Source organism: Acinonyx jubatus, chromosome E3 (genome assembly GCF_027475565.1).
Source record: "Acinonyx jubatus isolate Ajub_Pintada_27869175 chromosome E3, VMU_Ajub_asm_v1.0, whole genome shotgun sequence".
NCBI classification, from domain to species: Eukaryota; Metazoa; Chordata; class Mammalia; order Carnivora; family Felidae; genus Acinonyx; species Acinonyx jubatus.
Window position 1 is genome coordinate 14,021,472 of NC_069398.1, and position 15,850 is coordinate 14,037,321.

The 15,850-nt window shown below is 41.7% G+C and overlaps 1 protein-coding gene across 2 annotated transcripts in view; it reads right to left on the reverse strand.

Moving 5' to 3' along the window:
* The window catches only part of COG7 (component of oligomeric golgi complex 7), an 82,123-nt gene that overhangs the window by 51,020 nt on the left and 15,253 nt on the right, over window positions 1–15,850 (reverse strand). For both annotated transcript variants that reach the window (XM_053213096.1, XM_027043031.2), the window contains one exon: window positions 412–494. In XM_053213096.1, the coding sequence (XP_053069071.1) occupies window positions 412–494 (83 nt within the window). The remainder of the gene's footprint in view (window positions 1–411; window positions 495–15,850) is intronic.

The window sequence follows — 15,850 nt, forward strand, 5'->3', positions numbered from 1 at the left end:
CCCAGGAAGCTGTTGGGTTTTTTTTTTTTTACCTAACATCAACAACCCCAGAAAACAAAAAATTCTGACAGCTTCCGGAGAGCATCATAAGGCCTAAGAGACTACTTTCCCTTGAAAGACAAGAATGGGAGGAATTGTAACAACTTTTCAGTCTATAAATGAAATCCAGCTATAAACATAAAATATGCTGAAAACTGAGGGCTTGCTTCCCTCCCCAACCCCCCCCCCCCCCCCCCCACTGGCAAGGAAATGAATCCACAGGCTGGACCAAGAACACCCCCTACTGGCTAATTAAAAGAAGAAGGCCAGAGGGCGAGAAGGCAAGTTGTCTCTACCTTGGAGTACAAACACTGGGGTTCTGCAGCCCAGCACTGTATGCATTCCACAACATAAGCACTCCTGGCTTCTCACCTTGTGACATTTGTAGTAGTAGGCGAGCAGTTGGGGCATCCGGTCAATTTCAGTAAACACCTTCACAAACATTTTGGACTGATCTAAAGGAGAACAACATAAAACGTGCATGCGCTGTTACCAGGTTTCCTGTTGCGGACAGAAGAAAGAGTTCACCAGGCTAAATGTGGACATATGTAAGCTCCTGTTCGGAACTTCTTACCTATGCAACGAATTAACTCACGCATGGAGAGTAAGAAGACGAAAAATAAGTCAAGATAAGGGGAGAATACCTACTCAGACACCGCAAGCCTTGGCTTGTTTAGATAATGCATCAGTAAGCATCACTGACAGAGCTGAGATCATACATCAGCAAAGTCATTGCTGTATGTGAAGAATGGAATGAGTTCAAATCAGGGCTGGGACTGGGGTGGGGGGCAGGAAGGGGGGTGGCGGGTAGGGGCAAGCCTGGGCTGCAAAATCAAAGGGGACTCTCACTCTCAGGCTTGCACAAGGGCAGGGTGAGAGCCTCCTTAGATTTCTGTGCTTGAGGCATTTCACCTGCCTCACCTCATCCTGGCTCTGACTAGAATCATAAAATGCCAGCAACAGAAAGATACCTAAGAAACCATCAATGGACCTGATGTTACAGGTGAGGAAAGTGCAGCCCAGAGAGCTTCTGTCACTTGCAGGTCAATGGCAGGACTGCCCAATCACAGCACTGACTGAACCATATGAAACTACTGCTATTCAACCATTTTGACCTACAAACATACCAATGTCATATGACTCAATCTAATATTTATATGAACTAAAAAATGCTGACACAAGCAGACCTTCTGCCCATTGCCTAGAATCACGATGCTCTTTGCTGCCTCAGGGCCTTTGCACTTACCGTCTGGGATGATCTTTCTGGCTCTCTGTATGGTTCTCCCCTTATCAGGAGGGTCTTTACCAATCAATTTAGAATTTAGAAATCTAAATTAGGTTTCTCTTGTTATTTATTTCCTATCACATATTCTCCTTCATAGAACTAATCAAAATCTATATTATTCTATTTAGTCACCTGTGTGATAGTTTGTCTTTCTCACCCTTAGAAATACAAGCTCCATGAGGCTGTGACCTTTCCTGTCTTATCTCTCACAGTTCCTAGAAATTAGTACAGTGCACTACAAAAAAAAAAAAAAAAAAAAAAAAAAAAAAAAAATGTATTAAGGAGAGCCTGGGCATGCGACTCTTGGTTTCAGCTCAGGTCATGATCTCATGGTTTGTAGATCAAGCTCCATGTCAGGCTCTGTGCTGACAGCATGGAGACTTCTTGGGATTCCCTCTCTCCCTCTTTCTCTGCTCCTCCCCTGCTCTCTCTCTCTCTCAAAATAAACTTTTAAGAAAATGTAGTAAATTAATGACTATTTTAAATAGCATTGTTTTTCAGCAACATAAATAACATGTTCCTGGTAGAAAAAAATGGAAAATAAGTAAGAAGGAAATCCTATCACACTCTGTTAAACACTGTCAACATTTTGGTGTATATTCAAAGAGTGTTTTCAGATAAAAATTGGTACATTTACTAGTCTAAATATACAATCACAACTTAAAAAAAAATCTCCACTGGATAGAGTAGAACTTGTTATTTCTTGAAACAAATAATAAAGCAGAATTTGGTGATATAGCAAACCCAGTTAGGAAAAGTGTTGAAAAACTTACAGGTAACATGTGAGCCTTTAGCCCTTACAGAGGAGTTCGAGTTTTTCAAGGTTAGTACATTCAATTAAACACAAATATGTAAAACTAGGGGAAGTTCTTGACTTAGACAAAAGAAAGAAATAGGAAACTTACTTTGGCAACCCCAATACAGAGTTCTAACTCCTGCCAATACCACCGACTCAACACACAAGGCACTGCTTGAGCACCTGCCTGGGGAAGAGCCACCTGCTGGGTGCTGGTGGGTGCGGGGGGAGCAGGCAGGGGTCTGATGGTGGACGTGTTGTTGTGCATCCACACCCACTGCCCTTCTTCTGCTGACAAAACTCTGGCTGTTCTCGAGGGACAGGGCATCTGCCTCTCACTCTCCCACTTTTTTTTTTTTTTTTTTGCAGAGCAAACTATTTAGTTTATATTACTAAACTGTACCATTAGCACTTTCCTATAGCTGCTGGTAATTACATATACGTAAGACAGAGCAAATGTCAATTGTCTTTATCAAAGAATAGTGTTATTTAATACTCTTGGTTTTGTTACCAGTTTTATTGAGAACAGTTGACATAATATCACTGTATACGTTGAAGGCACAGAGCATGCTGGTTTGATCCACACATACTGTGAAATGATTACAATAGGTTCAGCTAACATCCATTTTCTCACGTAGATACAATAAAAAGAAAAGAAAGAAGAAAAGAATAAAGGACAAAAAAATTCTTCTTGCGATGAGAACTCTTCAGATTTATTTTCTCAACAACTGCCCTATGTATCATATGCAGCAATGTTAGCTATGGTCATCATGTTGTACGTTACATCCCTAGTACCTGTTATCTTATAACTGAAGTCTGTACCTTTTTTTTTTTTTAAGTGGGCTTCATATCCAGTGTTGAGCCCAATGTGGGGCTTGAACTCATGACCCTGATCAAGACCTGAGCTGAGATTAAGTGTCAGACGCTTGATTGACTGAGCCACCCAGGCACCCCTGAAGTTTACACCTTTTGACCATTTTCCATTTAAATGTTTCCAGTGAGCTGACTCATCTCCAGAGTAATGGATTCAGAGATGCAAAAGCCTGCACATCAATGCAAACAAGATTAATCCTGGGACCTGTTCTTAAGCTCTGAGGATAGATGCCTGGAACTCTAAGGGCCACATGAAAAGAGCACCTGGAAGTAATGCCAACACACAGAGAGAGCCAAGATATGGCAAGAAAGAGAGACGGGGTCCTAACAACACAGTCTGTGCTCCTGGATCAGCAACACCTCCTGAACTTCTCAGTTCCATAAGCAATATATTCTCTCTCTCTCTTTTGTTTAGGCCAGTTTGAATTGGGTTTCTGTCACTTGCAACCAAAAGAAACTCAAACTGATACAGGCCTCCTGTGAGTTAGGTAGAGTCCCTGGTCTCTATGCCATCTACCCAAAGTGTAATATGTGGTAAATGGATTCTTATTATTTCAAACTAACAACTGATTTTGGATTATAAACAAGACAGTATAACAAACATATAGCACCAAAGGAAAATTTCATTTACTTTGCTTTTGCACATGATTTCGCATTCTATTTAATGTAAGGAAGTACTTCTTACACGATGCCCTGCATACAGGAGATTATGCAGGGCATAATTATCCGTTAGATGAAATACATGATGAGAAATGCTCTTAAATCTTGTCCTAAAATATTTCCCCCATTGCATCAGTCTGTACAACTTTGCCCTGTTTCCTCCTAGGTATAGACACAGAAATCACCCCCTTTGGCTGGTGCCTGAGAGGGCTTCTCCCACTCTCTATCACTCATTCTTCCTGGAGGAAGAGAGTATCTGCTTGAATATGCCAATAAATATAAACAGAGATGATGAGAATATGAAAGACCTTCCATACACTAAGTAGGTAATAACACTTTAAAAAATGCACTGTAGATAAGCTGTCCCCCTTTTACATTCACACTTCTTCCAAAGCTTTTCCATTGATAGAACCTCACTTTACCCTTGTGCAACCCTATGAGGCCAGCAGAATAAATAAGCCAATTAAGATCATACAACTAGAAGGGATGAGACCACTTCTTGGTCGGGTTCCCGAGAATTCATCTAACTCCCGCGACTTGCCCAACAGGACAACTGACAAGGCGAGAGTTCCAGAAGGAAAGTCTCTGGGGAAAAAGGGAAAGTAACTTAGAAGAACATCTTACTCCCATTTTGGAAAAAAATGAAGGACTGTTGATGGCAGCAAGAATGAGAGGGATATCAAACTCAATACCCAAAACACAAATAATCCAGTGAAGAAATGGGCAAAAGGCATGAATAGACACTTCTTCAAAGAAGACATCCAGATGGCCAACCGACATATGAGAAAATGCTCAACATCGCTCATCATCAGGGAAATTACAAATCAAAACCACAATGAGATACCACCTCACACCTGTCAGAATGGCTAACAGTAACAACTCAGGCAACAACAGATGTTGGCGAGGATGCGGAGAAAGAGGATCTCTTTTGCATCGTTGGTGTGAATGCAAGCTGGTGCAGCCACTCTGGAAAACAGTGTGGAGGTTCCTCAAAAAACTAAAAAGAGAACTACCCTACGACCCAGCCATTGCACTACTAGGCATTTATCCACGGGATACAGGTGTGCTGTTTTGAAGGGACACACGCACCCCCATGTTTATAACAGCATATCAACAATAGCCAAAGTATGGAAAGAGCCCAAATGTCCATCGATGGATGAATGGATAAAGAAGATGTGGTGTGTGTATACACACACACATACACACACACGCAATGGAGTATTACTCAGCAATCAAAAAGAATGGAATCTTGCCATTTGCAACTACGTGGATGGAACTAGAGAGTATTATGCTAAGCAAAATAAGTCAGAGAAAGACAAATATCATATGACTTCACTCATATGAGGACTTTAAGAGACAAAACAGATGAACATAAGGGAAGGGAAGCAAAAATAATATAAAAACAGGGAGGGGGACAAAACATAAGAGACTCTTAAATATGGAGAACAAACTGAGGGTTGCTGGAGGGGTGGTGGAAGGGGGGATGGGCTAAATGGGTAAGGGGCATTAAGGAATCTACTCCTGAAATCATTGTTGCACTATATGCTAACTTGAATGTAAATTTTAAAAATTAATTAAATAAAAAAGTAAACCTCAAAAATAAATAAATAAATAATAAATAAGTATTAAAAAATAAACTTCAAAAAAAAAAAAAAAGAATGAGAGGGAATGGGGTGCCTGGGTGGCTCTGTTGGTTAAGCATCTGACTCTTGGTTTCAGCTCAGGTCATTATCTCACAGTTTGTGGGATTAAGCCCTGCATCGGGCCCAGAGCCTGCTTGGGATTCTCCCTCTCCCTCTCCCTCTCCCTCTCTCTCTGCCCCTCCCCTGCTCATGTGCTTTCTCTGTCTCTGTTTCTGTCTGTCTCAAAAATAAATAAACTTTAAATATATATTTAAAAATAAAAGTCTTGGTGTGCCTGGGTGGCTCAGTCGGTTAAGCGGCCAACTTCAGCTCAGGTCATGATCTCACAGTCTGTGAGTTCGAGTCCCGCGTCAGGCTCTGTGCTGACAGCTCAGAGCCTGGAGCCTGTTTCAGATTCTGTGTCTCCCTCTCTCTGACCCTCCCCCATTCATGCTCTGTCTCTCTCTGTCTCAAAAATAAATAAACATTAAAAAAATAATAATAAAATAAAAATAAATAAATAAAAAATAAAAGTCTTTCATTAAAAAAAGAATGAGAGGGAATAAAAAGGCGATGAGAAACTTAAGGACAGGGGTGCTTGGGTGGCTCATTTATTAAACGTCTGACTCTGAATCTCAGCTCAGGTCTTTATCTCAGAGGAGGAGGGAGAGGGAGAGGGGGAGGGGGAGGGGGAGGGGGAGGGGGAGGGGGAGGGGGAGGGGGAGGGGGAGGGGGAGGGGGAGGGGGAGGGAGAGGGAGAAAGAAAGAAAAAAAAAACAAGAAACTTAAGCATAAAATGAAGTTGGATAGGAAAGGAATTAAAATCTAGTGCCTGATCTGACTCTGCAAAAATGAACCGAGTTTATTATAAAGTTTATTATAGTTTATTATAAAGTTGTGATAATAGAAGCACTATTTATTAATTCAATTAAAAACGATGGTATAGGGACACCTGGGTGGCTCAGTCGGCTGAGTGTCCAACTTCAGCTCAGGCCATGATCTCATGGTTTGGGGACTGGAGCCCCACAGCCCTACATCAGGCTCCACACTGACAGCTTGGGATTCCCTGTCTCTGCCTCTCTTTCTGCCCCTCCCCCACTTGTTCTCTCACTCCCTCTCTCTCAAAAATAAAGATTAAAAAAATTAAACAGAAAAACAGTGGTAAAAGAGGAGAATGGGGAGGAGTCATATGAAAGCAAAATCCTTAGCTGTAACAATAGTAAGCTGACAGTTTCTAAAATTAATATACAAAGAAATAAAACAATATATGTATTATGTGGAAATATAAAGTGGAATACCACAGAAAACAGCTCTGAGATTTAAAGTGATCTCCTGGGGTCAGGACTGGGGAATGAGGTGGTAGAGGAAAACAGTGTTATCTTCCCCAATAAGACCTCCAGTACTATTTAACTTTTCCAACACCGTAGGTGACGGGAACAAATTTTAACTGAATTCAAGAAGAAGAAAAATGGAACCAATAAAGTCATTTGTGGGTCTGGACTTCCAATTTGTAGTTTAGCTCCATCTGCTGAGCTACACGGCTTTTCAGAAATCTGCTGCTGCTCTCATTCAAATAGAACCTTCACGAATTCCTGATTGGCCTCTCAGGAATTATTCCCTTTGGGCTACTGTGAGAGCCCTCAAGTCTTGAAGGGGGGATCCAAGAGAAAGGAATAATGTTCACCTAGTGCCTCCCCAGGAACCAGGACCCTAGGAATCATAGGGTGCATGTATGGTACCCACTTTACTGAGAAGGAAACTGAGCTCTCATTGCTAAGAGGCAGCAGCCCAAAGATTTCAAAACTGGCCTGTCCATCTCCCAAGTCAACACTCCCACTCACTCGGCCACACTCATCAGCAGACTTACTACAAATTCTCTGAATATCGACTCTTTAGTCTGTTCAAGGCAAACTATGCTCTGTCCCCAGCTCTCTTGTCCAGCCTCATCTCTAACCATTTCCCAACATTCACTCCATTAAAACGGACTAGGGGGGCGCCTGGGTGGCGCAGTCGGTTAAGCGTCCGACTTCAGCCAGGTCACGATCTCCCGGTCCGTAAGTTCGAGCCCCGCGTCAGGCTCTGGGCTGATGGCTCGGAGCCTGGAGCCTGTTTCCGATTCTGTGTCTCCCTCTCTCTCTGCCCCTCCCCCGTTCATGCTCTGTCTCTCTCTGTCCCAAAAATAAATAAAAACGTTGAAAAAAAAATTTTTTAATTAAAAATAAAAAATAAAATACAACGGAGTAGGATTCCCAGCTCTACACCACTCATGTGTATGTTGTTCTCTCTGCGGCAATTGTTTCTCCTCGCCTGTCAAAATCCTTCACCCAGGGGGAAAGGCTTATGCTACAGTGCTCACTGGGGGAAAAACAACATACAAAGTATATACTCAATGTATATACTTACCTTAAAAAATACAGGTACACACACACACACGCACACACACACACACACACACACACACACGGGGGGAAAAAAAACTGGAAGGAAATGAGGAGGGAGCATAAAACAAGCTGCCAGGCGGCAGACACCCTCCGCAAACACCCTCCCACCCGACCCCCAGTGGGGTATGTGTGATGTTCCTTGGGCACTCCTGGCTGCCCAACAAAGGAAAGGGGAAAAACAAATGGTTAACTGATAGAGATCATAGTCCTGCAGGACCTAAGTCTCCAGCTATTCACAAGTAACTTAGTAAATCACAAGAAAAAGGCAATCTCATCAATAGCCTAATCTCCAGAAACCTATAAACTCCATTTCCTAGAGCCCCAACATCATCCCTCCATAGTGATGTGGGAAACAAAGGCAGAAGGAAATGGCAGATAGAACTCAATTTCCTTATAACCTGCAGCCTATTGAGAGATACTTCAGGCAGGCAGAGTAAAACTTTTCTCCAGGAACTCCCTATGTCTTAATGCTAATACTTTGCTAGAGGCAAAACAACCCTAGCTTGACAATAGCTAGGCCTCCACTACCCTGGGAGTCTTAAGATGTCTTCAAGAATTCTTTCTTGGTCGTCAGCTATGGACCACCCCATCATCACCCCAAAAACCTCATCAGAAAATACTAATAGTCATCTCTTGTGGTGAGTTCACTGGTAAATCATTTTGTTTTGTATTTGTGTATATCGGGGTGCCTGGGGGCTCAGTTGCTTAAGCGTCCAACTTCGGCTCAGGTCATGATCTCACAGTTTGTGAGTTCGAGCCCCGCGCCAGGCTCTGTGCTGACAGCTCAGAGCCTGGAGCGTCCTTCAGATTCTGTGTCTCCTTCTCTCTCTGCCTCTCCCCAACTTGTGCTCTGTCTCTGTCTCTCAAAAATAAATGTATGTAAAAAAAATTTATATTTGTGTATATCTTTCCAATTTTCAGTAACCTGTATATGTATTACTTTTATAATCAGAGGCGATTTTTTAAATAATTTTAATTCACGTAAATTTCAAAGTTCTGCACATATACTGGCTCTTTCAGAAAAGCTTCCTCAATGTTGTCATCTTTCCCTTCATCCCGGGAAAGGGCTAAGGCAATTTGCACATTCCATCCTGTAATGAAATCGTGTACTTGTTCTCTCAGCCTCACCCTTAACGAAGCTGCAAGGTCCTTGAAGACAGCAACCTTATCTTATTCATCTTTGCATTCCCTACTGCTCCTCACAGAATTAGTATTTTAAAATAATATTTAGAAGTGAGTTGCCCTTTCGAAATTCCTCCTTTGAATCACACCCGATAGGAACGGTAAAACAGCAAACAAACTCAAGCCCTAAATGTTCACATATTTGGTGGTTTGAGGAATAAGTAAATAATTGGGTAAATATCAGCATTCCACACATAGCGAGGGGCTCTAGGAGCCAAATTATGGTATTAATATCAAGTAGTTTCTTACATACTTTCCTGAGGGCAGAGGAAATGACTAAATGGAAGACTTGCTTCCAGGATGGCTGCTGAAAAACCAGGGAGGCAGCCTCAGGGCAGCCCCTCCACACACAGCAGCACCGCTGGCGCTCGTCTGCCCCCTTCTGGCCAAAACTCACACGCCACGGTCTCAAATTAAAAAAGAAGAAAAAATTTTTAACGGCACAAACAGGTATCCAACTTTTTATTTATTTTTTTATGTTTATTTATTTTTGAGAGAGAGAGAACAAGCATATGTCAGGGAGAGAAGACAGAAAGACGGAGACACAATCCGAAGCAGGCTCCAGGCTTCTGAGCTGTCATCACAGAGCCAGATACGGGGCTAGAACTCACCAGCTGTGACTCATGACCTGAGTCAAAGTCGGACACTTAATCGACTGAGCCCCCCAGGTGCCCCAGGCATCCAACCTTTTAAATCTGCTGAGAAGGAAAATCTGTGACAGCAACTATTGTGACGATAGCTGGACTTGGGAAATATGTCAGTGGAACTCACTTTGTTGGGCAGGAATCTAGGAGTTAGAAGATGGCCATTTGCCCTTAAAATGCTTATTATTTTCCTAAGATCCCTGAGATAAATGAATCTTCCTGCTACGTGTAAAACTATGTTATAAAAAGTTGCTTCAATTTAACTGAATTCATTGGTTGGCTGTCGTAAAATAAACTAGGCATGTGAACTTGTCACTCGGAGCAGAGAGATGGAAAGGGGGAACATGCTGGAGATGTACTAATTTAGCAGATCTCCCTTTAAAAACTGTCAGGAAAAAAGACCACCTTGGCCTTCCATGAAAGATCACTGAGGAAAGAGCACATTACCTTGGGGGGGCGGGGAAACATTCCCGATGCTCACCAAAATTCACTACCCAGAGAAAAACCCAACACCATTCCAGATGTGTTGAGGCCAGGAGAAAATGTGTACTGTGGAACTTCAGAGAAAGTGTCAGATATTCAGTCACATTGGTCCAAGGTGAGTGGGGATGTGGGAGCACTCGGAATGCCAGCATGGAGCAGCTGAGCAATGGCGGGAAGAGGTGAAGACAGGGACCAAAGGGGGTTCTGCGCCAGGCTAGGGGAGGAGGCTTACTTCCACCTCAGCCCAGCAGTGGCTGAAAAGTGCCATTTCCCCCTTCTGAATCCATCCTGCCCACAAAGGACGGGTCTGGAATCAAGCCTGATTTAAATCTGTGAACAAAAGCGGTCAAAACTAGCTTGCCTCACTACCAAAGCCCATAATCCTGACCCAGAGGGCATCATCCAAACTGGGGCACTATCCAACTCCAAGTAGGAAGGAAGGAAAGGAAAACCACTCCCATTCACGGAGCTTCCACCTTCCAAGTCCATTCCTACTTGTCAGGAGCATCCCACCTAACTAGATGTACACCCCACCACATACGTGAGCTCCGTGGGTCTGTGGCTGCAACAAACTCATGAGAAAACATGAGGGACAAAGCTGCCAGGTGGTGACCTTCCAAACCCAACTCCAGCCCTAGGATTCTGGTAGTGAGAAAAAGACCCCAGACAGAGAACTGACAAATGGGTAAGACACTAAATGAAAAGGCTGGAGAAGAGTACTGAATCCATTCTCTTTAGGAAACTGAAGAGCACAACACAGAATATAGCCTTTAAATCAAGGGCAAGAGGAAAGTTCTCAACAAAGTCCAGGTAAACAAGGAGGGGCTTCCAAGGAGATCCCACACACATTATTTTTCAGTAAAGAGCAAGCCTGGAAAACCGTAACCACATATAAATATGAATAAGCAGAAACAAAAACAAATTGAAAAACTCCACAATATGACCTATGTAAAAGTACCACAAGGAGGGGGAAAAAGAAAAGGAACAGAGCCTGCAGAAGGCATATCAAGTGAGCACTTCAAGAACAAGCAGAGAAAGGATAAAAAAGAAGTAGAGGACTGGGGTGCCTGGGTGGCTCAGTGGGTTAAATGTCCAACTTCAGCTCGAGTCATGATCTCACAGTCCTGAGTTCCAGTCCCACATCGGGCTCTGTGCTGACAGCTCAGAGCCTGGAGCCTGCTTCAGATTCTGTGTCTCCCTCTCTCGCTGCCCCTCCCCCACTTGTGCTCTGTCTCTATCAAAAATAAATTTAAAAAATATATAAATATATACATATATATACACATATATATATGTATATATATATATATATAAATGGAGAAAGACATGGATCAGCAAATAAAGAGAGCTCACACTTTGTTCCAGAAAAATATTTTTCCCAAACTGAAAAATAATCTAGTGAAGTAACTAAACTGTAAGGCAAAAGAGAATCGTGTAGGCCAGAAGTCAGCAAATTATGAGCCAGCAAGCCAAATCAGCACTTGGTTTCGTCATAAACGTTGATGGGAACACAGGTTTTGATTATCACACAGGCTTTCACACTACAACTACAGAGTTAAGTATCGATGAAAGAGACCAGATAACCCAGAGAACCCAAAATACTTACTACCTGGCCCTTTACAGAAAATGCTTGCTGACCCCTATTTTAACTATTCAAGGAAAAGAAACAAAAACAAAAACAAAAACAAAAAAGCAGGCCAGTCTGATACTTAATCAGCAAAATATAGTTAGCAAAAGATAAAAAAGCAAGGTTTCTTGAATTCTAAAGGAAAAAGTGTGATTCAAAAGCAGTTACTGTTATCTACATGTAAAAGCAATAGAAAAACATTCTTTACTCCATAAACACTGAGGATACATATATAATCCCGGTGCCCTTCCTGAGGGGGAAAAATTCTGATTGAAAATAGACTCCTGGTCATGAAGAGAAGCCTCCAAGAATTAACAAATGGGGAAGACATGGGCTGAAAAGTCTAAGTGAGGACTGAATCCATTTAAACAAGACCTTGAGCATAAACAACCATGGCAATTATTGGTTAGAAAACAGTTACATAGGGGGAGGAACCAAGATAGTGGAAGAGCATGTAAGTTCTTTGTGTGTCTCGTGTCCATGAAATACAGCCAGACCAACACCAAACCATCCTACACACCTAGAAAACTGATTGGAGGATTAACGCAACAATCTGCACAACCTGAACCACAGAATTCAGCAGGTACAATGCATGGAGAAGAGAATTTGGGGAGCGAGAAGCCCCTGAGGGTAGGAAACAGCTTTTGCGGGCAGAGACAGGATGGAGACTGGGGAGGCGGACAGAATATGGGAAAAGCACCCCTCCCCAAAAGCAGCTAGAGAGAAAGTGGAAAATTGGAAACAGCCACAGAGACTAAACTAAAAAGGGAGAAAGGAGAGAGGGTTTAAATTCCATTAAGACTGTAAACAAGGGGAGCTCAAAGGCTGCAACTCCCCATCTCAATACCTGGCAGTGCTCTGGTGGGAAAGGCGAATCCCCAGGAACAGAGTGGGGTCCGGGAGGTTCTCGGGCCAACGGGAAAAGCAGTTCCACTGCTGGAAGGACATTTGGTAGAGACTATTGAAGCCACCTGGTCTCAGCAGATCCCAGAAAACGGCCACATTCGCTGGTGCTGGAACAAGGTCGTTAAGTGTGAATGAAGTCTGGTGCCAGATGTGAGTTGTGATTTTCCATAATCCCTGAAACGCTGCTGCTACACTCCCTTGCAAACTTTTTCTGGGGCGGGTTGGCACCTGGCCGCAGTCTTGGGGCACCGGCAGCAGCAGGGTGTGGCAAGCGTTCCTGGGCACAGCCGACTTTCGGCCATTGCTTATTTGGCCATTGCTCAGTGAGACCCTCCCACAGAGGGGCGGAGCGGGCCAAAACCGCAGTCCTTCGGAAGTAAGGGGCCGGGGGAAACAGCCGCACCTGAGACAAAACTCGGGAGAGAGGTACTGCCTGGGTCTTGATCATGTTCAGTGAAGAGGCAGGGAATGGAAGAAAGCTGAAGACAGAGGACAGGTGCACAGTTGCTGCTCCGAGAGAACAGTTACCATACTAGAGATTGGGTAGCTGGGTGATGCCATTTTCACCGCTCCCGCGCATGCGCATACACACCTACAAGCACTGCAACAATCCACTCCAGTAGGCTAGCAGCGCCACCTAGTGGAAAACAGAGCTGTTACACTGAGCCCCGCCCAACTGGGCGAACCTGCTCTTCAAGAATACAAGTCTCACTGCCTACTTAGTTTATGGACTATAAAGCACTACATAGTCTGACTACTAGGGGAAAATGAAGTAATTTCAGTCCTATTTCAATGTGTTAGCAGGTCCATCTATTCAATTTTCTTTTTCTTTTTTTTTCCCTCTTTTACACTATTCTTTTTCTGGAATACCGAAAGAAGAAAATTTGATTTTTATTTTCAATTTTTATTAAAAATATTTTTATTTTTTTTACTATATTTTTTACTTTTGTGTAAATTTTTTCAAACTCTACCTTAGTTCCATCATTCTATTTTAGTCTACTTCAGTGTATTCAACTTTTCAAATTTTCAAACGATTTCCTTGTTTTCTTTTTTCTTTTTTGTTTCTTTTATTTTTCTTGAATGCAGAAAGTGAAAAACTTCATTTTTATTTTCAATTTCTATTAAAAATATTTTTAATTTTTTACTATATTTTTTGCTTTTATGTAAATTTTTTCAAATTCCATTTTACTTCCATCATTTTATTTTAGTCTACTACAGTGTATTCACTTTTTCAAATTTTCAAACGATTTTTTTTCTCTTTTTCATTTCTTTTTCTTGGATCAGAAAGATTAAAAACTTCATTTTTATTTTTAATTTTTATTAAAAATATTTCTCTTTAGTTTTCCTACTGTATTCTTTACTTTTGTGTACATTTTTTCAAATTCTATTTTACTCCCATCATCTCATTTCAGTCTACTTCAGTGTATTCATTTTTTCAAATTCTCAAATGATTTCCTTTCCCATCCCCCACTTTTTTCTCTAACCTGTCAAACCACTTTCAACACCCAGACCAAAACACACCTAGGATCTAACATCATTTATCAGATTTTGTGTGTGTGTGTGTGTGTGTGTTTAGTTTTTTAATTTTAATTTTTTTTAATTTTAATTTTTTCTACCTCTTTAATTTCTTTTCTCCCTTCAAAATGTCAAAACGAAGGAATTCACACCAAAAGAAAGAGCACGAAGAAACAACAGCCAGGGATTTAACCAACACAGATACAAGCAAGATGTCTGAACCAGAATTTAGAATCACGATAATAAGAATACTAGCTGGAGTTGAAAATAGACTAGAGTCCCTTTCTGCAGAGATAAAAGAAGTAAAAAATAGTCAGAATGAAATTAAAAATGCTATAACTAAGCTGCAATCACAGATGGATGCAGCAGCGGCAAGAATGGATGAGGCAGAACAGAAAATCAGCGATATAGAGGACAAACTTATAGAGAATAATGAAGCAGAAAAAAAGAGGGAGATTAAGGCAAAAGAGCACGATTTAAGAATTAGAAAAATCATGGGGTGCCTGGGTGGCTCAGTCGGTTGGGCGTTCAACTTCGGCCCAGGTCATGATCTCGCGGTCCGTGAGTTCGAGCCCCGCGTCGGGCTCCGTGCTGACAGCTCAGAGCCTGGAGCCTGCTTTGGATTCTGTGTCTCCCTCTCTCTCTGCCCCTCCCCTGTTCATGCTCTGTCTCTCTCTGTCTCAAAATAAATAAAAATGTTAAAAAATAATAATAATAAAAAAAAAAGAATTAGAGAAATCAGTGACTCATAAAAAAGGAACAAAATCTGAATGATAGGTGTCCCAGAAGAGGAGAGAGAAATAGGGGTAGAAGGGTTATGTGAGCAAATCATAGCAGAAAACTTTCCTAACCTGGGAAAAGACACAGACATCAAAACCCAGGAAGCACAGAGGACCCCCATTAGATTCAACAAAAACAGACCATCAACAAGGCATATCATAGTCAAATTCACAAAATACTCAGGCAAGGAAAGAATCATGAAAGCAGCAAGGGAAAAAAAAGTCCTTAACCTACAAGAGAAGACAGATCAGGTTTGCAGCAGACCTGTCCACAGAAACTTGGCAGGCCAGAAAGGAGTGGTGGGATATATTCAATGTGCTGAATCAGGTAAATATGCAACCAAGAATTCTCTATCCAGCAAGGCTATCATTCACATTCAAAAAAGGAGACATAAAAAGTTTCCCAGACAAACAAAAATTAAACGAGTTTGTGACCACTAAACCAGCCCTGCAAGAAATTTTAACGGAGACTCTCTGAGGGGAGAAAAGATGGAAAAAAAAAAAAAAAATATATATATATATATATACATATATATATATATGTGTGTGTGTATATATATATATATATTTTTTTTTTTAAAGTACCAAAAGCAACAAAGATTAGAAAGGACCAGAGAACACCACCAGAAACTCCAACTCTACAAGCATCATAATGGCAATAAATTCATAACTTTCAGTACTCACTTGAAACGTCAATGGACTCAATAATCCAATCAAAAGACATAGGGCAACAGAATGGATAAGAAAACAAGATCCATCTGTATGCTGTTTACAAGAGACCCACTTTAGACCTAAAGACCCCTTCAGATTGAAAATAAGGGGATGGAGAACCATCTATCATGCTAATGGTCAACAAAAGAAAGCGGGGGTAGCCATAATTATATCAGACAATCTAGACTTTAAAATATTGTATCAAGAGATGAGGAAAGGCATTATATCATAATTAAGGGGTCTATCTACCAAGAAGACCTAACAATTGTGAGCACCCATATAAATCA